This window comes from Temnothorax nylanderi, unplaced genomic scaffold (assembly GCF_030848795.1).
Source record: "Temnothorax nylanderi isolate EJ_2023f unplaced genomic scaffold, tnyl_v1.0 TNYL_tig0108_pilon, whole genome shotgun sequence".
NCBI classification, from domain to species: domain Eukaryota; kingdom Metazoa; phylum Arthropoda; class Insecta; order Hymenoptera; family Formicidae; genus Temnothorax; species Temnothorax nylanderi.
The window spans coordinates 387,360-410,071 of NW_027249170.1; the positions used below are offsets into that span (position 1 = coordinate 387,360).

A 22,712-nucleotide genomic window follows, 5' to 3' on the forward strand; every position below is an offset into this window, starting at 1 on the left:
ATCCTTTAATATTTTACAGTGTATGTACTGTTGTAGTATCAAATTATATTCAGTTTGAATCACTTTTAACCATTCCTATAGGTCACTGCTCCTACTCAATATATTGTTAATTTAACTAAACCAAAATGGAGTAAAAATAACACTATTTTGTGTCCTTGGCAGTTAAAACTTAAAACTAACAAAATATTATTCAACTCAAATTTCGTCTTTTAATATTTAACAGTGTAGCTTGCAACAATGCCGAGACTATTTTTGTCTTAAGAAGACTCCAATTGTTCCGCATGCCCGTGTCTCGCGCCGCGCTTGTTCCTTTCTCAAGGTATCGCGCGGTATTCGTGTGGTATTTCTCGCGCGATGGATATCGAAAGACGAAAGCCCGAGATAACACGTGGGCGCTTTTTCGCGGAAACGTGCGCGCTGACCTTTCAGCATCGCATCTGTACCGCAAAGTTTATCCTCCCCGAATGATCGCCGGGCTTTGCGCGCGTCTCGACAATGACGAATCTCGTCGGAAGTGCGCTCGGTTTCGGGAGATCCGGTCGGCAAAATGAAACCGATATAGATTTCAGTCCGTATTACTCGACTCGACCCTCAGTCGCGCTCCAGATCCGCCAGCAGCTCGGACAGACCTTTTTTTTCCCCCGATTGGTTCCGGGTGCAATATCGAGAGCGAACTTGTCGCCGATACCGAGCGCGCGTATCGATAGAGAGATTGACCTCCCATCTCGGATCAAGTACGCACGCCGAGAGTGAGTACCCAAGTCCTTGACCGTTAATTATATACGCGCTCCTGAATACGGGATTAGCGTCGGGAAAGACGGTAGACGCTATCAGCGTCTTCACACAGAAGTATCCGATAGCGATAGCAGAGGGTCGCCTGTTGGTTCTAGAAATAGGATAGCTTCGCCTATAGGGTTGGCGCTTGGAGAGGCCTAGGGCTTAGACAACCAATTCAGCGTAGCTTCTCGAAAACCTTACGGAGTCTCTGAGATAAAATACCGATTGCCTTGTTTTTTAATTTTATCACATAACGACTGTTGGTTCGTCGCGCTGGAAAATAGCGGAAAATGCCACCTTCGTCCTTGACCGATTTTTTTCCATGAAGACCTACGCGGTTTCCCGTGCTCGATTTCCTCGCGATCTGCGGCTACGATACGGCATACCGTTCGCGGGTTCGCCTTCCCGGCCTTCGGCGACTGTCATCATCCGCGCCTTCGTCATCCCGATGCGATGACGGGGAACGACGGAAGAGAAGACACGCCGTGGCAAGGAGATGCCGGTGGGTGGTGGACCATGCCGATCGTGTCTCACGCATGTCGCTCGGCCGTGGCCGCAGCTCTCCGCTCCTCCGCGTGGCGGTTCGAACCGAATTGTGATACCGAGACTTAGTTTAGCTTGCGTTTACCTCTCGTCTCCGCGGGTCAGTTAGGCTCGCGCTTTCGAGCCGCCAGCACCGGCTGTGTTCTCTTTCTCTCTCCCCTCGTGATCTTCCTCGATCGCGAGGCCGATCGTCCCAGCGTCTCGGCCAGCCGAGAGCCCCGACCCGCGAATTTCTGTATCGATAATTTTTTTTTTTTAACATTTTGTTTTCTTCTTTCTTCTCTCGTCACGATCGCGCAGTCGTTCCCGGCCGTACGAGGCACATGCGAACCGACAGTCATCGAAGAAGATAGTCCTCGATTCGGACCAGACTGAGTCTCTCGCCGTTCTCGAGTAAGTGATGGAGATTGTTGAATGGCGTCGTAAAATATGCGCGATCAATTTTTTTTTAAACCGATTTCTCGAGAGTGAGCGCGATCGTGGCAATTTAAGTGAGAGATCGCTCGAATTTTGTCGAAGTTGTACAAATAGCTGTCAACTGGTTTTACAAGTCGCACGAGTTATGCGGAAACAGAGAAACCGTCATAAAGTCATAAATTATTAATATGTTGAACTGTAAAAACTGTGTACAAATAATAGTAATTTTCTTTTTAACTCTTCGTCTGTATATGTTTATTTTGCACTCTCGGAGTGTATACGTGGGTCTGTCACATTTAACGCTATTTTTCCTTACTTTAAAGTATTTTTAAAAAATCTGAAAAAATTCACAAAACATCTGTCTACATTGTATTATAGTTGACGATTTTATAATCATTTTGATAAACATCGTTTATTTAATATTCTCTGGCAGGTTTGCTAGTTTTACAGTTGCGAGCAGATATCATTTTGGCTCGGACGCCGTAGACCCACGTGTACAGACGGAGGATTAAGATCCTCATTGCGAAATATTTAATGTCTAAATTCATAATTTGCGAATCTCAATGTCTGAAATTAAATTTACTACGACACGTAGCTTTCTTATCGGACAAATTGCTGATAAATGAGTTTCAAGATACAACGCTAATTGTATTTTTCTCTTACTTTCATTCACGATCGTCAACTTTATCTCTCTTTCGCGAATGCAGACTTGAATATCTTATCAAATTGCTATCAGGTGCTGGTGTCATTCGCCAATATACGTCGCGAAAGAAATGAGAGGAATGCGAATAATCACTTTATTTCTCCTTCACCTTCTTTCTCAGAAGTTCTCGTGGAGTTACAAAAATAAACGATTGGTCGCGTATATACGTGCGTTTGATCGCATTCTTCAGGCGTGTTTTTTACATCAAAATAATAGCTGTGGGAATATACTATCAAATTTTATTTCGCTATTTATTATAATACATTTTTATCTCGATAATCCTCGCGTTATATTCACGTTTTCTAAAATTACCAGGAATAAGATGTAATTACATAATGTAATATTACATTTATACTTGAAAATGTTTATCTCGATCGGTATATATTCTCGCATTATACGCGTTATCTAAAAATATTGGGAATAAAATACACAATTACATTTCATGAATTGTTGAAAATTTGTAATCTTATAGCTTGTTTAATGAGCAGAATCTGGATTTTTTAACGCTGACGATTGGACATCCGTACTAATGCAGATCTCAAAACACTCACATTTGGACAATCGAATAGCTTCGTTCAGTCCAACGTTTCGCGGTTCCTTCGTTCAGTTAATGCGAAAAAAAACTTGATAGAGATTGACTGTTCTCAGGCACCGGTATTCATAATCAAATCTTATATTTAATATCGTCTTAAGTTTATTTTTAGGCGCTACGATAGTACGACTCGTTTCGGCTACGGAATATCTAAAGATGAACTTAAGACGATCTTATATATAAGATCTGACTATGAATACCGGCCTTAGAATCGCTTGATTTTAATGATGAAGTCAGCGACGAGAAAAAAATGCTGGGCACGTATATGTATCTAACATGCACAACGAGAATTATCCGCCGACGAACTTTGACAAGTTATACGAGCGCTCGAGTTTGATATCCCGATGTCGCGACCTGCGCGATGGGAATACCAGCCACTTAAATAGCGATTTATTTGTCGTTATCGGCCTAATCCACAAATTGTATCAATGTACGAATCCAGAGATGGCGACCGTTCGATCCGTCGAGGTCAACAAGTAGAAATCGAATAGATTCTTGTTTATCCCCCGGATAGATAAATAAGAATCCTTTACAGTCTCGGATTGATTTTCCTTACAATAAGCCAACTAGGATCAAGATTCTTTCTCAAGAGTCTCTCTCTCTCTCTCTCTCTCTCTCTCTCTCTCTCTCTCTCTCTCTCTCTCTCTCTCTCTCTCTCTCTCTCTCTCTCTCTCTCTCTCTCTCTCTCTCTTTTTATTCGCTCGATGCTCGCGTTATATCTGCGAGCTCGAGAAGAAAGCATCATCAAGTCGCATTCTTAGCACAGGCGAGCAATTTATATCACGACGGGCTTGTAACTCTATGCAACGGATATCGCGCGGCGATTAACGCGAGCGAGCGAGTCTACGCTTCGCGCGATAAGTGTGTAAAACAAAAAAATGAAATAAAATAAAACGAAGAGAAAATAGCAGCGCCGAAAAATCTCGTTCGCTGAAGCGCATCGAAAAATTCACGCTGATTCGACGAATATCTCGAAACTCGCAGTTCGCACTTTAAACTTCTTCAGTTCTTCACTCTAATAACAAAACGCAGCCTTCGTCGCTAAGTGCCGATTACTCGTTTATATGATAATATTGCAACTTTCATCGGGCTGTAGCATTTTAATAGCGCTGACTTCTCCGTACGTACGCGATAGATAAATTATAACCAGCTTGCAGAGCTGTATGTCATACGAGGCGACAAGGCTGCGACGAACGACTGCGGCGGGAAGATGTTAGCGCGGAACTTTACGCGCAATTCGCGTCGCAGTGCTACTTGCGCAGCGCTACGAAAGCCTCAGACCTAATTTGACGAATTCTTTGAAGAGATCGATCCTCGGTTCGGAAAAGTTTGGAAGAAAGTGATTTTTGAGAGACTATTTCTGCCGGCATTTTTCTTGCGATACTTTTATTTCGTTAATTGCTTCAGAAAGTGCGGCGATGACGGATGAAAAATAAGCCCTTAGGCTTCGTGAAATAAAAATTCGAGATACGATCTCTCACACAATGTTCCTTATCTCCGGACACTCGAAGGAATGTCACCTTGGTGAAATGGAGCGTATCACAGGCGTATTTCAAATATTCCTTGCCGCCCCGTCACCCTCGCGCGTGTAACGTGAACGTGTAATGTGACTTATCTCCATCTCGTGCGATAAATACGACAGTTTTTAGAATGTTTTGAAAATCTACATTCTATCTGCGGTGCGTTTCGCCCGCTTTAGTAGAAGCGTACGCGGCACGCGGTGTTTCGCGAAACTTTCATAGATATTTTCTCGAGCACAAACTAATGAACACACACAGTGAATTATTAAAATAGTAATTTACAGAAAGAGATTTATTCCGAAAGTATCCAGAAATTAAATAGGCTTGATTTTAATAAAATGTTATAATTCCGCCTTTTTTGCTTGAGATAATAATATAATGAGATATTATATTACTGACACTAAATATCTCTTTTACGTTTCTCCTTTAAAAAGATCGCGCTCTCGGAGTAAAATGCGCCTCCTAAAATGGCAGGCTCGATATTAATTTGTAAGCTGTGTGCCTCTCGTTGATTCTTCCGCCGCCGCAATCAAAGTCGACGCAGCGGCAGCGGATTTACCGATGTAATTAAAACTCCCACGGTGCAGTTGCATCATCAAAACAAAACGACGATTAAGAAGTCCCATCCGACGACTACTGTTCTACTTCGAGCGAGCGTATTAATAATCTTCCCCGACGCTCGTCGCGACGGAAAGTAAACATCTTTTGATGGACGAACTGCGACGCGGATAAATCCCGCGCTAATCCCGCGTTAATGAAAAGGTCGTTATCAAACGGGCGCGAGATGTGGGTCAGGCTCCGAGAGGTAAAATACTATTAGCATTATCGCGGACGTTTATCAAGGACGTCGCGGCGCGCCTGACAGTTTGAAGAACCGGATTAATCGCGGCGTTGATCTAACAATGAGATTTCTCGTTGCGCGCTCGCGTGGAGATTTCGTCGGGATTGTCCGAAAAATCAACGTGAAAGTATAAGACGAAGGTTGAGAGACAACGGCGAGAAGTGCTTCGCTAGGGACAGGGATCTGATTATTTCGGAATAGAACGTGTGCGCGACACGCGTCAGTTTCGCAATCACGTATGCGTCAACGCTACGACGACGTAATCCCCCGACAAGACGCCGCTCGCATGTAATTCATTTCTCGGAGAGAGATCGGTATCGGGACACCGCGCACCGGCAGCAGCGAAGTGCTATGCCGGTGCCAGGCGTGTCCGCGCAATTTGCCGATAGTCATCAGCTGGCACGCATTAACGAGTGTTCCGTGACAATAATTGAACGATTATCGCGTCGCGTTACGATTGCGATGACGAGAACGATCCGTTATACGCATTAATGTGACTTCGGTATCGCGGAAATTGATCGACTAAGATATACGACGGAATATGGAGTTTTGCTAATTATCGGGGAATATCTTAAAAGTACGTGGGCGTCTTTAATTGTAGCCACCGGATAGATTTCCGCTTACGATTGAAATCGAAGACGGACGCAGAGCTGATGCGGATTGTCATCGCTATATTTACTTGCGGCGTATGCAGCACCGGCACTTGATTGTCTATCATAGTTTACCGTCTAAACCGTAATTCTGCCGAAGCGGAGTAACGATAGAATTCTAATAAAAACACCGTCGGGAAGAAATCGTTAAAGAAAAATTATGTATTTCGTTTTATTTTTATACATTTTTCATTTACACGTACGCACACACACGGACACGGACATTTACGCGCGTCGTAAAAGAAGAAAACTGATTTTTATTCCGTCAGCACATCGGTGAAGTGCGTATGTTAACAGTTAATAGAGCTAAGAACATTCATCCACATCATATATAGCACCAGGCCATCGTCATAAACGCGCAGATTGCACTGACACGCGCCGCGCGCGATCCGATATACTTTATTGCTGTAAATTAACTGAACGCGCTTATTGCGATTTACCGTTATCATAGGCGCCGCCGTTCAACGGCATATTAATCGCGTCCAATAAATCAGTTTACGACGTTAGAGAACCATTGATAAATGTTCGCGAGACGAGATACGTGTCAGACACGTGATTTGAAGACGCGCTCTCGGTGCTAAATCGCGTTCCCTAAAATTGCGCCCGGCAATGTTGGATTTCAACACGGTGATGTTAACGAAACTTTGTACTATGAGCAGGTTTAATTGCTAATTAAATTTAGCACTATTGCGACATCAAAGCCCGGACGACAAGCGAGAAAATCTCTGACGATAATATAAACTCATCGAAATCAATGAAATGACACGTATATATCGCGTAAGTTACAAATTACAAGCTATCCCGGAATAAATGCTTTTCCGAAGGCATGCGAACGCAAACAACCTATAATACCGTGGAATTTGGGGCAACAGCGCGCATCCATCCTGTCCTTCTGCTTGATATGACGTACCACGCTATTTTTAGTATTAACAATTTGTAGGGCCGCGAATAACCGCACGGCGCGCCGTGCAGTAAACATACTTTAAAAAAAGCGGGAGTGAAATTTATTTTACAACGCGTAAAAAAGAGGCGCGAGCGAAAGAAAATCCAACGGGCCGTTTATATAAAAGTCTAAAATGTTGAAAAAGAAAACAGCCTCGCAACTAATAATAAACCGGATTAGTAACGTAACTTTATTTTGGCCTTTAATTCATTGAAAGTATCCAATACACGCAAGGAATTATTATTTAAAAAATAAATTTATGTAAAATAAAATAAAATAATATATTTTTTTAAATTCACGCAATTATGAAATATATGTTTATTGAAAATTGGTGCCGCGTTTGCCCGTAAAATTTCAACAGAGAGTTTACCGAGACGGATCGGTCATCAACGTGTCACGGTAAATCTTTCAATCAGAAAAAATGATGACAGACGGAATTGCGCGCGGGGTGCCAGAGTATGGGGTGTAAAACGTTCGCGCGCGACAATCGGAGCGCGCAATTCCGCCGTGTGCCACATGCGTGACATTTATCGCCCGTCGTTTCTCGTCTCCAACGTGACACAGAGGTGTATAGCATAAAATCGGCTGGCACGCGTCTCGGGGTTGACGCAAGAGGCTTTGAGCTTTCGAGCGATCGCTGTCCGATCCGGCGCGGCGCGGTATACGGATTCTCTATTTGAGAGCGATGACCATTCGCGTGGGTCGAAAGCTCTCGAGCAGAAACGCGCTCCTTTAGCGAAGCGGTGGCTATGTTGCAAGCCAATAATAGCGCCCGTTCCGCCGGCAATAATTGCCTCGTCGAGCTATAAATCTCGATCAGCTTTTTGTATACGACGCGCGTCACCATGCGCGTCTCCGATATCCGAATGGAAAAAGAAAGAGCGATTTTTTTTTTCCAGGAAGAAGATCGGCGATGTGAGAATCCCCGCGATCGCGCGCGTTGATCCGAGCCAACCGGACGCTACGGTTATTATTTGCTTTTGAGCTTATACTCCCGAGAACGAGCGCACAAAGGGAAGATGCGTCTCTCGCGGCAGCGTCGCTCACTGTGAAAAAAAAAAGAAGAGCAAAGACGCGGGAAGACCCTTTCAATTCCGATACGGTCTCCTCCATATACGCTTTTCGTACGGGTCATAAAAATAAGCAGAGGCACAGAATATAAAGCAGGGGGCTCTATATCGTCGGCCTGTTTATTTTTCCAATATCCGGGCAGAGCGGAATGCCCGAACGCATTCAGAAATATCTACACGAAAGAAAGCGCGCGCTCACTTCGACCTCCTCCCTCGGGACGATCCGCGATTCTCTCGAAATATATCCCTGCAATCCGCGTGGAGATAAATGCAGCGGGGCTGCCTCGCCGGCGTGGAATAAAGAAATTTTCGACGATACTTAGAAAGCAAGGTAGACGATAAGATTCGAATTAATTTGCTCGAATTTGTATGAAATTAAATTAAGACTGATTGGAAAGACTGAAGAACGTGTAGGAGTGTTAATGGGCAACTTTTCCCGCGGAGAGCAACGCCTAGTCTCCTTCGCGAAAGAGGACGACGCGCGAAAGTTGATACGCGTGCCGGTTCGGTACGCGGTGTCGTATACGTTGACGCGCGTGCATTGATATCGTGTTATGTCATTGCGTTTAGCGGCGCGCTGCTTGATAGTCAGTTCGCTGCCAGGGATTATAGAACGCGCTCCGCCTCATGAATGTATGCAAACGTCGTCGGGTTGTTTAGCATAGACGAACGCTCGCCGATAGAAATTTCGTAATTCGGTTCTTTCGACGAAATTTCGCTCCGAGCGTTGCGGTTTCCTGAACTTTAAAGTTTTACGTAAAAATTCGTTGCGGTCTCTTCAGCGAATGCGAGAAATAAACGAACAAATACACACGAAATGTGCACTCTCTAAATCTCATAGAGTGGTTTTGTCACTAATATATTAGAATCAGAGTGATTGCGATACGCAGTCTGTCACTCCAAAAGAGAGGGTCGTCACTCTAATTTGGGTAAATGCGGGCACTCATATAGGGTAGGAGTGAATTTTTCGCTCAAATTTTTAGAGTGGCTACTCTGCCGGAGTAGTGAATCACGATTCACGAAAGATCGACATACTCTGCATACTCATCGGAAGTTTGGCGAACGGCGGACAGCGAACTCTTCTTTCCGGGGAGGAGAGGACTCGCTGATTCGCAAGAGTAACAATTCGAAGGACAATCGCGCCGGTTGACGTATATTCTATAAGTATACGCGCGCGTAATCGAGCGTTGTATCACGTTGTATCAGTCGCGGAATGAATCACGCAGCCGATTCGATGACGGGTGGACGTGTGTTACGAAAAAATCGGAGAAACCCGCGCGACTCGCGGAAGTGGCATCCTCAACGACTTCCTGACGCGAAGAAATATCGCTCGGAAGAAAGACGCGATTAATTCATTGCTATCCGATGGCGTGGCGCAAACGCGCGGGCGAGTTGACGCGATGCTCATGGAATTTAATCTATAATTATGATGTAAAGACCATGCTCTGGCCGGCTAATCGGAGACGCGCGTTGCATTTAATCAGGGAGGCTGCGTCAGCTCCGAGCACCGCCACGCGCGCCTGTAGCCGCGCTGATCTCACTCGTCATCGCTGCCGCTTCGGCAAATCGATATCGAGGAGCATCGCTGGAACACGTCGTGAACGATACAAGCGTCGTGAATGAAACCTCCACGATTTTTCACGATGCATGTTTTACGCAGTATCGCAGAGAGATAAGCCTTTTTAACACGTTAACTGCCACGCTGTTTAATTAGGTATTTAACTAACTTTGTTTATATATTAAAATAAACGAATATAATAAAATGTAACATTAAATATAACACGCTAATATAAAAATGGCATTTTTATATTAGTATGTTATATTTAATATCGAAATGTTATACATATTTAATTATATTTATCCGTATTGTATTATATTACGATTTTTCAAAATTTGCAATAAAAATGTAATAAATTTTCATTTTTCCCTTTAAAAAATTAGCGAATATAGCCGATGTCTATAGTTCGCCAACTATGAGTCAATTCATACTCGGCAGTTCGACTGAAATAATCTATAAAAAAGGGGAGTCGCTCGAGGAACTTTTCTTCTTTAAATTCGACCGATTTAAACTCGAAAAGTCGGTCACGATAATAAAGCGCGGCGATAAAGGTTGCATAGCTTTCCGTCGGCGGTATTCATCGAGCAATCTCGGATCTGACGTCACGCAAAACGCACGATTAATCGATACGCGACAGCTGTACCGGCTCCTGTATGCTCCATTACTTTCGACGTAAAGACACTCGTGACGGCCGAGCCATGATGTTGCGAATCTTTTCATTGATGATTACGTTTGTGTTTCGCAACGTACCTATATATATTGTCGCAATGTCTTCGAGACCATATTGACTTCATAGAAATCTTTCACGTCTTTACATCGTAAATGCGACGTATCGGTTAAACAATGCCACACTGTTAAATTCGTCAAATACTTAATTTGAGTCATTTTTAATCACTCCTAAGGTCGCCACTGCTCCTACTCAATATGTCGTTAATTTAACTGAAACAATGTTAATTTAATTAAACCAGTGGAGTTAAAATAATACTGTTTTATGTTAAAATAATAAATTTCGACATATATTGTAGTTAAAAATAACAATGTTATTTAACTCAAGATATGGTTTAAATTTCATCCTTTAATATTTTAACAGTGCAATCTCTTTGCCAAAGAAAATTATTATTTCTATCGGGAATTAATAAATAAAGTAATAATAATATGTAGAATAAATAAAAATGACGCGAAACAAATAATCGCGCGAACAGATAGTAATTGCGGAAATGGTATTTCTGTAAACGACACGCGCTTCCTTATTCGCGTCCATACCGGACAATATTGCGGCTCGAACCGCGCCATGCGCAAATCAGGCGCGAAAGAGGTTCACGCGGAATAATTAATGTTCGTGCGGACGTCTGATCGTTGTAGGTGGGCAGGATCAAACCGCGGCTGCATCATGAATTTGCTGTTAATGAGGCTAAACGGGTCAAGAGAGCTCTGTTATGCGGTAATGGATGATAATAGCGGCGATAAACGGTCGCTTAATATCACGCGTTACGCGAATCGCGTTATCTAACACGCCCTACAGCCTGATTTTTGTGCGTGCCAGTTGATAGACGGCCGGCAACGAAATTGGCCCGTGCCGAAGGAAGAATTATATACGATCGATCGGCGATGCTTGCACGGTGGTCCAGAGCCAATCAAGTAATTTCACGAAGTATCAGACTGATAGATAAAATCATTCTTTTCTTTATGTATTTTATACTGATAAAAAAATGAAAGAATTTTAATTAAAAAGTGAAAATATCTAACATATTATAAATCGTCGAATAAAAAGTTTACTTTGCACATTAAATCGGAATTGTTTGAACTCAAGATTGGCTATCAGTAATTGATCGGACATATATTTTGAGGAAAATTGACATAAAAAGAGAAATACTCCGAGATGGTCCAATTTTAGAGGGCGATTTCACGAAATATTAGATTGATAGACGAAATTATTCATTTCTTTTTATGTAAATTCTTCATTGATGCAAAAACGAGAAGATATGTGAAAATGTCTGATATATTAAAAATCGCTAAAACGACAAGTTCATTTGGAATTACAAGTCAAGATTATTTCCACTCATCATCAATTATCATCAATGAATCAAATATATTTCGAGAACAACCGTCATAAAAAGGGAGAAGGATACACTCTCCCGTTTATAAGTTATAAGTTGACCCGACCCTTTCGGCGGAGGGAATTTATGGGATGTCGAGGGAGAGAAAGGGACAGCTAAAAATATACAATCTGCGATCTTCCCTGCGGCGAAGGGAACCTTAAATTGACTCTATTTTCAAGGCTGACTTTAAAGTGGGCTCATTGAATCGGAGGTCCTAGACCAGCCGTGTGTCTTAACCTTGGTAACCTTAGAAATACCCCTGGAGTCGCGCCAGTCCTCGAAACCGGCCGGTTAAACGAACTGTCCGTCTCCAGTCACACACACACACAGTGTGTCAACTCCACTTACATTAATGAACATTTAGATATACCATCGGTCTTACTCCTCGGCTGTGATGTTCGACCAAAGCTCGTATTATTGTAACTGCCGGTCTAACATTCTGGCAATTACAGCTCGTTGGCCATCAGTCTCGCACCGTGCGTGGTCAGCCGCGCCGCGCCGCACCGCGCCGCGGGGTCCCAGCTGCGATAAAACGAAAATAGCGGGGAACTTTCGGCGTGCTATTTCAAGTGCATCGAAATTAAAGCGCTGTCGCCGCGCATGCCGCCGGTGCATGCCATGCCAACGTCGCTGAGCGCGAACGTTTGTTACCTAATAACGCGTCCGGCGACTCGATTCGCGGGACCCGTTATCGCGAAATATATCACGCCCGCGAATGATGTAAACTTTGGACCGCGTCCAGAAATCGCTCCCGCTGATGCGAGCTCGCTCCTCCGGACAGATGAGCCGCGCGCGAAGGCCACACTCGCACATTTCACTTTACGACTTATTATCGATCAACCCTGGGAACATTTGTAAACACTTCTGCTATGCCGTTCCTCTTTGCCGTCCTTTCCTCTCAGCGCGGCTGACCGACTTCTCTCTGTTACATTATCGCCTTATCGCGAGTGACACATCGCGGGGAATTTGCGTATCAATGAGCGCCCGACATTGATTAACGCGGCGCGGCACAATTCTAAATTATTCTTTTCACGTGTGCTCCATACAGACGAAATAACGCAGGCTCCAAGACGTTCGCGCCGGAGAGAAGGCCCTCAAAATGCAAATTCAACTCTCCGAGATTCCGCATGCAGATATCCGGTGATTTATAAATTCACCGAATGAACTCCTATCGAGTCTCTTCTTTTAACTTCTATTTATTTTTTACAACTTGGGAGAGCTCGTCCAACGATGCATCTCGGGTTGCTCGTCAGTCGCAAGCTCGCTTAATTTAGACTCCGTAGTTTTTAATTAACACGTTCCTTCCGTCTGTCGCATGTCCTTATTGTGACCTTCGTAGGGCGCGACGCTGCGCTGATGTCATGGGTCAGCTGTCGCCGGTCTCGTGGACGCGCACCGCGTTGCGCCCATATACTTTTTATTCAACTCTCGCAGGGTCTTAACTCGAGTTTTACGATCATTCGTTTGCTTTTGTTTTTACGCTGATTAATATTATTTGTACTCCTCGTCGGGCGGTTGCCTGGTATAATTTTTCTGTTATTCTTTTTTTATTTGCACACTTGTCGTTTGTGGGTGAATTATCGTTTATTGCGTCGACGGCGACTTGAGGACACTTTGTGGCGTCTCGGGGGAAGGAACGGGTCAAACGAACGACCTACTTGTATTCACGCGTTCCCGCGCTGCGCGCTGGGATTATTTGCATTAATTGCCCGTTCCTCAATGAACGCGCTCGTCTCTCGCGCGGAGAGCCCGCGCGATCGGGGACAGCTCGCGTGATCCTTCCGTCTATACGCGCACAGAAGCGGCTGCCGATGCAGTTCTCGGAAGCATGTAGAACGAGGAGCACATCGGAGTACGCATCGTTGAGTAGAATAATTTTGCGCTTCATGTATTATAAGAATGTTATACGGATTATGTAAATTTTCGCGAATGCGCCGCGCGTCCCGCGATTTCTCGGGGCTAATTTCCAATAAATTCTTTTTTAATCTTAAGAAGGACTCAGGTTGTTCAATGAGGTGCGATAGTTGTCCAAGTCAGAAGCAATTAAAGTTTATTATTAAATGTTCATTTCTTTTCGAGCAAAACGCTTATTCCTAAAAAAATGTAATTCTGTGTGGTGCATTCGGATCCTAGCGAAGTGTATATTTAAATTTAATTAAGTATCAATTAAGTCGATACCGGAAAATCGGTATCGTTACGCAAGCGTGTGCGCCTGTCAGGGCTCAGGAAGCTGAAATCACGATCCTCGTTCCAGTCTGGTAAATTTCATCAATATTATAATGCAGCCGATTCGGGTGACACTCGTTTCAGAGTTACGTGATCCGTAATAGACGATGTGTGGACCGATCGTTCGGGCAACGCGGGCAACTGATGTTAAGCTCATCCCTGCCGCGGCGAAACCCGGTTGAATCGTTGTCGCCGAATGAATCGTTTCAATCTGACTGTAGATTGTTAAGTTTCTTGATTCATACGTTCACTTTACCGACAAGAGATTAATTAAGCTTTGAAGCTGTTATTAACACGAGAACTACCAAAGCAATTGCAAGTAACTGTTTATATTTTTTTTTAAATTGTTCAAATTTATAACGCATTGCATTATTTTCTGAGATTTTTCATGATTTTTATTGTAAATGCAGATTAAATTGAGCAATTTAATTTCTCTCTTATTGCAAAGGTAGGTATATTGTACATTAGAATTAATCATTAGTAGTTCTAATATTAAGCTATTTTTAGTGAACTATTTTAATTACTTTTAATCTTTAATAATATTAACATAAGATTAATAAAGAAGATAATAAGTATCAAAGCGTTAAATATCGCGGAATTTTTGATGATCTTAAAAGAACAAAGACACAAATCTCTAAATCCTCGGATAATATACGACATCGAATATTATCCTAAACTTCCACATCCATGCTAAACATCCAGCTTCATAATTATTCGGTCGATTTCTCGCGCCTATAATGCACGCGCTATAAAGTAAAAGAACCAGAAGTCAAGGAGAGAGATCGAGCGGGGTTTGTTCGGCAAAATGTTACGCGTGGCGACATTGCACAAGCCTAGGAAAGACTTCCATCATTCCCTCTAGAATGTCTCATGACGAATCGTGCGGCATTTAAGCGGCCAACACCTTGAAGTCGTTCCAAAGCAGACGGGATGACGCGTCTCGCCGCCGGCCCCAATAACACTGCAAGCTCCTGGCAGCGTTTATTGTTGTCAACTGCCAGTTGTTACCGAACCCCACATATCGCGTGAGCGAGCACACCTGGTTACGCGACATTGGCTCGAAGTTACGCGCGAAGTTAACGAAAAGACTGACAAGTTTCGCGAGATTCAATTGAAATTAGATAAAAGTGCGTCGTGAAATTAAAGCGAAGTGCATATAGTATTTAGAACGAATGCTATGAAAGAGTGTAAAGAAATGTTAACGAAATTTGGTATTTTATTATAAAATAGTCCTTTCCAGGATGTGGACCGCACACTGCCAAAATTTAGTGTTCATCGCCTTTGTGTTCTTACCCTCGGTCGTGAGAGGCGTCCCGGATTATTCTGGATTGCCGCCGGGACCGTACTGCGCCTCGAGGTATCCCGGAGGCAGTTGCTGTCCAGGACGACAGGATGAATGCAGCGCGCCGATCCTCAAGACGCTGTGCTACTGCGACGACTTTTGCAACCGGACCCGCGAAGAGGATTGCTGTCCGGATTACTGGTACCATTGCAGAGGGATCGCCCCGAACATCACGGAGCCCGGGGAGATAAGGAGTGCGTATAATTGAAATATATAAATATAAAAATAATTTAGACACGTATATTTATATAATAATATTATACTATAATAATTTACGTAATGTATTTGTATAATTAAACTTACCTTGCGTATAAAGAAAGTAAGTCCCAAGTGCGTAATCGGAATTATAATGTAACTGTTTATATTTTTATTATTGATACGATGTGAGTTATTATATTCTCCAAATCTCGTGTTGTTCCAGGAATGTCGTGTTCCTTCCAGGGAAGGGAGTACCATCACGGGCAAACGTTAAAAGTTAATTGTAACACATGGTAACATCTCCCTTTCCTTTTTTAATATAACAACGGGTGAGGGAAAAAAAACACGCGGATCTTGCAAGTTTAATTTATATTATAGTAAATGCTCCTCGCTGGGTCAGCGCGCCGAAGTGCTCTGCGAGGAGAATCGGTGCTTGATCGAGCCGGAATTGATGGAGGAGGTCAACCTGCAAGAATTCAATCTGGGATGGCGAGCGGGCAATTATTCCGAATTCTGGGGAAGGACACTTCGGGACGGCGTGGAACTTCGCCTGGGCACTCTCAATCCCTCGCAATCCGTAAGTATCTCGAGAGTCGCCATCGCGGAGATCCGCGGCTTAAATAGTCGAAAGTCTTATGTAAATTGTCGTAAAATATTCGCGGAATATTCCCCAATAAATCTTTGTTACACCTTTATCACGGCGAAATACGTTATTTAAGAGAGAGACATAAATTATTCAAGAAGACACATTTAAAAAACGCTGTAGGAAATTTTTTATATAGCGGAATTGCACGAACTTTTCTCGTTTATACCTCGTCGGATTCAAAGTGAGGCAACCTTGTTCTTAACACGTGACTGTGTATAGACGCAAAACTGCCTCGTAAGATTAGGTCAGTTGCGACCAAAGTTAAAGTTCCACGGTTGAAGTGATCCTTTGTACTTTGCTGCGGGGCTTCTATGAATAGGAGATCGCCCAACGTTGCTCGCAGGCAACGCCGGAAACCTTTAATTCTCTGAAGTACCTGAAATTCAGTGCCCGAGGACGCGAATATCCTTTTTCCTTTCCCCGATCGTAAATAAGATCCGTCGTATACACGGTAAATTGAACGCGATCAAAGAGGGCCCAGGGCCATCTCGCTTAAAGCTACTGCTTTCTTTCGCGTAGGTGTACAAAATGAATCCGGTACGACGCATTTACGACCCGGATGCGCTGCCACGGGAGTTCGACTCCAGGACGCGCTGGCCGCGCGACATATCCGGCGTCCACGATCAAGGATGGTGCGGCGCGTCCTGGGCCGTGTCCACGGCCGACGTCGCGTCCGACAGATTCTCGATCATGAGCAAAGGCGCCGAGAACGTGGATCTGAGCGCTCAGCATCTGCTCTCTTGCAACAACAGGGGACAACAAGGCTGCAGAGGCGGCTATCTCGACCGCGCCTGGCTCTTCCTGAGAAAATTCGGGTACTTTTTACAGTCCGAGATTCTCTTTCTCTTTAAAAGTGTTGAATAATGTTCTCCGTTCTTAATTATACAGGGTGTTCCTGAACTTAGTGCCAAAGCGGCTTTAGCACATAAAAACAGGTCGAAAACGTCTAATAAACATATGTCCGAATCCGAACGGTTTCGGAGTTACCTAATAACTTCGAAACCGTTCGGATTCGGACATATGTTTATTTGGCATATATTTATTCGGTGTCATATATTTATTCGGCATAGAACGTACCTGGAAGAAACGATTCGTCATTCTATGTTTGTGGCCAAAAATGTATATATGCTGCATTCATCTTATCTTTACTAATGTTTATTAAACATTTTCAACTTGTTTTCACGTGCTAAAGCCGCTGTGCCAATTTTGGCACTGAGTTCAGGGACACCCTGTACACACAACTTTGATCAAAGAGATTTCATTATCTTATATATTACCTGTGAGTATAAAATAGATTCATTTTGATTCTGCAATAGATTGGTCCGACGAGATCAATCCTTTATTAGATTATTATTTTATTCGATGTCTAAAAATACGCCTTAGGCTTATATGCTGTATTCTATATCGTCGCGATGACGAATTTCTGTTTAGCGCGTTATTAATTTACTAATTTATTAATTCTCCCGTCGTAGACTGGTGGACGAGGACTGTTATGCTTGGACCGGCAAGAATGATCAATGCAGACTGCGTAAGAGAAGCAACCTAAATGCCGCCGGTTGTCGAAACCCATCGCACCCGCTGAGAACAGAATTGTACAAGGTCGGCCCGGCCTACCGCCTGGGCAACGAGACTGACATTATGCAGGAGATCCTGACCTCTGGACCCGTGCAAGGTAGCCGCTATAACTCACAATCTGACGATCGCGTTAGTCGAAATTCTAAAAATGCGTATTGACATTTAGAATCGTTATGTCCCGCGGAAGATGGCATAATGTTGTACGACGTTAAGAGAACATTGTGAAGTAACGTCCGTCGTTTCGTAGCTACCATGAGAGTCTACCAGGACTTCTTCATTTACAAGAGCGGGATATACAAGCACTCTCGAAGCGCGGAGTTGCACGATTCCGGTTATCACTCGGTGAGAATAATCGGCTGGGGCGAGGAGACGTCTTATCACGGTCCACCGCTCAAATATTGGGTAAGTTTATGCCGTATCAAACAGCTACGTGATAACGTTCGTAACAGTCTCTAAAAAAAAAGAGAGAGAAAGAAGATCACAGTGAAACATTTCTTATACGTATCCGTTGAATTGCAAGGATGTCTCAACTTTTGGACACGTCGCGAATTGTCTCGAGATTTGAAATTATAAATAAACTCAAATTTAATCTCTTCTTCAGCTGGTCGTGAACTCCTGGGGACACAGCTGGGGAGAGGACGGGCTTTTCAAGATCCAAAGGGGAACGAACGAGTGCGAGATCGAGTTGTACGTGCTGGCGGCATGGGCCAAGACAATATAAAAGAAAAGAAAGAAACAAGGAAAAAAATACCAAAGTACTAGAATATCCGATTGTCATAACCACTGTTGGTGCATTTATTGAATCTCCGCCGTCGTCGTCGTGCGCAACGATGCGATTGCCTCGGGGACGATGAACGATACATCGATGTTCGAAAGTATTATGTGATCCAGTGCCTCCGTACATGCCTTATTACACGTAGGACCGAGAGGGAGGGAGGAAGGAGAAAGAAACAGGAGGACGACAGAGCTGTTTATATAAATATTTAATATAGATACGTGGATAACCGAAAAAAGAAAGTGTCGTCGTTATTTTCTCATTATTCAGACCATAATAATCGTTTTACATAGACACGCGCTCGTCGTTACGCGTCGATGATCGATCTATGTTGCGCAAAAGTCTCTCTCACGTAATATCATCCATGTGTCGCGGTGACTTCGACGTGTAAGAAGTACTAAGTGCCAAGAGCTTGAAATAAATTTTGTAAGTACGTAATTATAGTCCTTTTTTTCTACTACACGTGGAGATAAACACTTGGCGAAAATTTCGACGTTAATCGATTGCGTGTTTCTTTTATTTTTTAAATCAATTAAGTTCTCTTTGTGTTCTACATATTCTACCTAAAATTAGACACACGTTTGCTATGTGTGAGGGATATACACATAATATTCCCATAAGGTAAATGGCAGTGTGATGGTGTATTACGATGCGGTACCGTTAATTCTTATCATCGAACTCTTTTTGTAGGTACGTCAAAATACTTGTGCAAAATGGACATTATAATTTCCTTCAATCCTTTTTCATATCGAGATCTTTCCGCGATTGACTAAATTCATATCAAACACATATCCCACACAGCACAAGATATTGCAACATTCACCAGATATCCGAGGGATCGCAATATGTCCAAATATTGATCACAATAACCGTAGGACATCCATAGGATCGCAATATGTCCAATGTGATATCGCTATATCCTGGTAATATCCCCAGGAAAAAGTGTGCTGTGTGGGATACGGCATATGATACACGGTATTAGGCACTCGAGGAATGATATATTGTGCACGTTGCATCACTAATCAGAAGGAACTCTCTCTCACGATGACTTCACCGTTAGACTACGACGCTTCGCCTGTTGCTCTTGCAATGGGGACTGTACACCTCTAATTTGTCCCGCGGTGTGTTCATCGCGGAATAATCGATCGGGAACGGTATGGTATTACCGCGAATCATGCAGGAGTCCGTCATGCCCAGGAAATGTTCTCCCGGGCCGAACGGGCCGCGGCCGAACAGAAAATTGGCGAACACTAACTGATACTGCGCCCAGCCGAGAGGATGGTCTCCATTCTGGAACAATTTTTTTCTATTGTTATTAATAAATTTTGAATTAATTTCTTATGAAGAAGTAATAAGAATTTAATAAAGAATTAAAAAAAAATCTATAAGATTTTGTATCTCATAAAATTATGACTTTTCTTAATCTTACAAAAATCTTAAGGTCTTCCTCATTTTTATTTATTTTTTTAAGTTTTCGCGATAAAGGAGTAAAAAAATATTTTCTTAATTCACACAAAAAAGTTAGCCGTACTCAAATTGTACTTTTGATCGATAATTGCTCACGAAAGCTATTTTATGGACTTAGCTAACCGAAGTCATAGAGCTGTAGGCGATGTCCAGGCACTTGTTTATCCTGTCGGTGTCGAGACCGACCACGGATCCGTAGAAGGCCGCGAGTTCCTTCTTGCTGATCATCCCGTTCCCGGAGCTGTTTATGGCGAGGAAAAAAACTTTGGGCATGACTTTGATCCAGAATGGCATATCGTTGTAACTGGCACCGTCCGGCGGTGCGACGATCTGCGCCCACCAGGACAACCAATCTTCGAGATTGATCTTTTTATCCGGCTCCACGGGCCCTTTCTTATTCTGAAGGATCAATCCGGCGAATCCATTCTCGATCTCCAGAAGCCTCAGGTACTCCGGACCGTTCCACGACCAGTCCGCAAATCTTCTCAAACGCTTTTCGAGGCGAAAAAAAACTGTTATTTTTATATCGACTCGACGTTTTTCGACTTGTTACATAGATATGCAATTACAAATAAAAAACAATAAAATTTTGTATAGGTACATATATTGGCTCAAATCTACAAATCTATTGTGTGATTTCATTATAGACGTCTTTTCTTTTCTCATAGAAATGTAGAAAAGAAAGTAAAGAAAGCTTTTTATATTACTCCTATATAAGTTTCGTAAAAATCGAGTTTTTTTTCAAAGCGAACACTACCTCGGAGAATAATGTAAAATCCTTCCTGCTGATGTAACCGTCTCTATCGTGGTCTAAGAGGTGCGTAAAAAAGTGTGTGAATTTATCACGTTGAATGAGAGCTAAGGCCTCCGAGCCTCCGCTTTTACTGAAGTCAAAGGCGGATAAACTGTCGTCACTCGGAAAGCGGCTCACCCAGGTCGCTATAAATCACGATAATTCTCATTATATAACTAATTTTAAATTAGGCTATCAATATATCTCATTGCCACGAGAATAACAGAAACTGATTAATAATCTGAATATATTATTTATAAATAAATTAACTAGGCAGTAATAACAATTTAATTATTTACTAAATATTAATGGAATAAATTGACATTACTAAAATAAATCTATATATTATTTGTATAATTTCGGCGAATATAGCTTTTCATGCCTTAAAGAGATTTGCCATCATCTGTTATTCACCCAAGCACTTATAATTTCTAACTTAAACAGTTAACTTCCCTTTTTTTCATAAAAAAATATAGAAAAAAGTAAAAAAAGTTGATATTTTTCATAATACATATCTTGTCAAAATAAAAAATCAAATTTTTGAAACAAATTTGATAAAAAGATTTTTTAAGTACTGTTAAAAAATACGACTCTGCGGGATTAGGCCGCGATTAATTAAACAAATTAAGAAGCTTGCTCGAGAGACTATAACTCGGAGAGTTACTCACTCCAGACGTGCACGCTCCAGCTGGGCTGCTCCAGCTGTTCGGGGACGACGACGGGCGCGATCGCGATCTCATCGACGTTGCTGCTGGTCGTTCGCCATCTCTTCAGAAGGTCCTTGGTCCGGTCCTTGGTACGGTCGCACGCCTGCCGCCAGTTGGTGATGAATTTGCGCGGTACCTTGAGCGCGTTGGGGTCGTCCAGGCTGATCTCCTGGCTGTTGAGGGAGCTACGCTGGCTCTTGTCTTGTTGCTCGCTGCCGCCGCCGCCGCTCGACGTGCCGTCGTTCTCCGGATAATACATCGGGTCCTTTATGCTGCCCGAGCGGCTCTCCATGACGGACTACTTAGCCCGGCGTCATGCCTAGCCGACGCTACGTATATTTCAAAGGGGGGACCTCTCTCGCGCTCTCCTGAAAATAATCAATTCCACCGGCCGGAGAGGTCACCGGGTCGCTCGATATTGCGACCGCGCCGTTTCGTCGAGACGCGGACTCTTCCACGGGGGTGCAACCAGGTGAGACGGCAAAGACGTAGACGTGGTAGACACGTAGATCTCTTTCTTACACAACAACGTCATGTTTCACGTGCCATTTCCCTTTCTTTCTTCTTTTCCCTTTCATTTTAGTATTGACGTTGAAATATATTCCTTTGCTTTATTTAGAATTGCAGAAGAGATAGAATTTATCATCGCTAGGACGAGAGATTGTTGTTGGAAGGAATGCAATGGAATGGATGCTTCTTGAGTGATTTCGCTCCGAAAAAAAAAATTGAATGAAAAAAAATAATGATGCTTTGAGATGAACGGAATATGTTTAAATAAAATCGAAAATAAGGAGATAAAAAGATAAGGGAGACATAAAAGAAATTATCCGAAATTATTCTAAAATTAAAAAATCCTATAGGTACATTTTTAAAGAATTCTGAAAATGTGAAATCTGCGTATAAGTTAGTCCTCTGTAGATATCTAATAATAGTTATAGGAATATTTCATGTCATCTAAAAAATATAGTAGTAATTTATTACGCATTACCGGCATTACACATGAGAGTAAATATTAACATCTATCTCTTTTGTTAACAGAGATAAATAAGTAAAGGTAATGACGAAGAAAAGAGGGGTTGAAAGTAAATTCAGACCGGAGATTAAAAAGTTATGAAGGGGAAGAAGTAAAATCTACGTATAAAAATGCTCTTATTACAGTTTGTTTATATATAAGTATCTAAATAACAAATGAATAATTAATTATAGTCATTTCACGTCTTCTAAAAATACAGTAGCGATTTATTACGCGCGATATGATAAAATATGACAA

The 22,712-nt window shown here is 42.7% G+C and overlaps 2 protein-coding genes across 6 annotated transcripts; one reads left to right on the forward strand and one right to left on the reverse strand.

Moving 5' to 3' along the window:
- The first annotated feature begins 480 nt into the window (after nucleotides 1-480).
- On the forward strand, nucleotides 481-18,913 carry LOC139775890 (uncharacterized peptidase C1-like protein F26E4.3). Of its 5 annotated transcripts, none has more exons than XM_071712242.1 (8): nucleotides 481-749; nucleotides 15,180-15,475; nucleotides 15,703-15,772; nucleotides 15,858-16,056; nucleotides 16,645-16,940; nucleotides 17,598-17,797; nucleotides 17,948-18,102; nucleotides 18,302-18,913. In XM_071712242.1, exons 1-8 carry the CDS (start codon nucleotides 496-498, stop codon nucleotides 18,419-18,421), a joined length of 1,590 nt encoding a protein of 529 aa, XP_071568343.1. In that variant the 5' UTR covers nucleotides 481-495; the 3' UTR covers nucleotides 18,422-18,913. The 5 variants fall into 5 exon arrangements, with proteins under 5 accessions (XP_071568343.1, XP_071568347.1, XP_071568346.1 ...); XM_071712246.1 differs by lacking the exon at nucleotides 481-749 and adding an exon at nucleotides 1,407-1,713 and having other exon boundaries at nucleotides 15,170-15,475; XM_071712245.1 differs by lacking the exon at nucleotides 481-749 and adding an exon at nucleotides 1,407-1,713.
- LOC139775897 (uncharacterized) lies at nucleotides 18,669-22,693 on the reverse strand. Its single transcript, XM_071712261.1, has 4 exons — nucleotides 21,404-22,693; nucleotides 20,700-20,881; nucleotides 20,066-20,434; nucleotides 18,669-19,765 (listed from the first exon to the last, which is right to left on the reverse strand). Exons 1-4 carry the CDS (start codon nucleotides 21,732-21,734, stop codon nucleotides 19,532-19,534), a joined length of 1,116 nt encoding a protein of 371 aa, XP_071568362.1. The 5' UTR covers nucleotides 21,735-22,693; the 3' UTR covers nucleotides 18,669-19,531.
- Between the last annotated feature and the right edge of the window lie 19 nt (nucleotides 22,694-22,712).

Bases quoted from the DNA above. Each gene is read 5' to 3' on its own strand.
- LOC139775890 (XM_071712242.1), top strand. From the start codon at position 496: ATGACGAATCTCGTCGGAAGTGCGCTCGGTTTCGGGAGATCCGGTCGG. The intron at 16,057-16,644 runs GTAAGTATCTCG...TCTTTCGCGTAG, and splicing joins CTCTCAATCCCTCGCAATCC to GTGTACAAAATGAATCCGGT. The intron at 18,103-18,301 runs GTAAGTTTATGC...TCTCTTCTTCAG, and splicing joins GTCCACCGCTCAAATATTGG to CTGGTCGTGAACTCCTGGGG.
- LOC139775897 (XM_071712261.1), bottom strand. From the start codon at position 21,734: ATGGAGAGCCGCTCGGGCAGCATAAAGGACCCGATGTATTATCCGGAG. The intron at 20,435-20,699 runs GTAGTGTTCGCT...CGCCTCGAAAAG, and splicing joins ATTTTACATTATTCTCCGAG to CGTTTGAGAAGATTTGCGGA. The intron at 19,766-20,065 runs GTTAGCTAAGTC...AAATTGTTCCAG, and splicing joins CCTACAGCTCTATGACTTCG to AATGGAGACCATCCTCTCGG.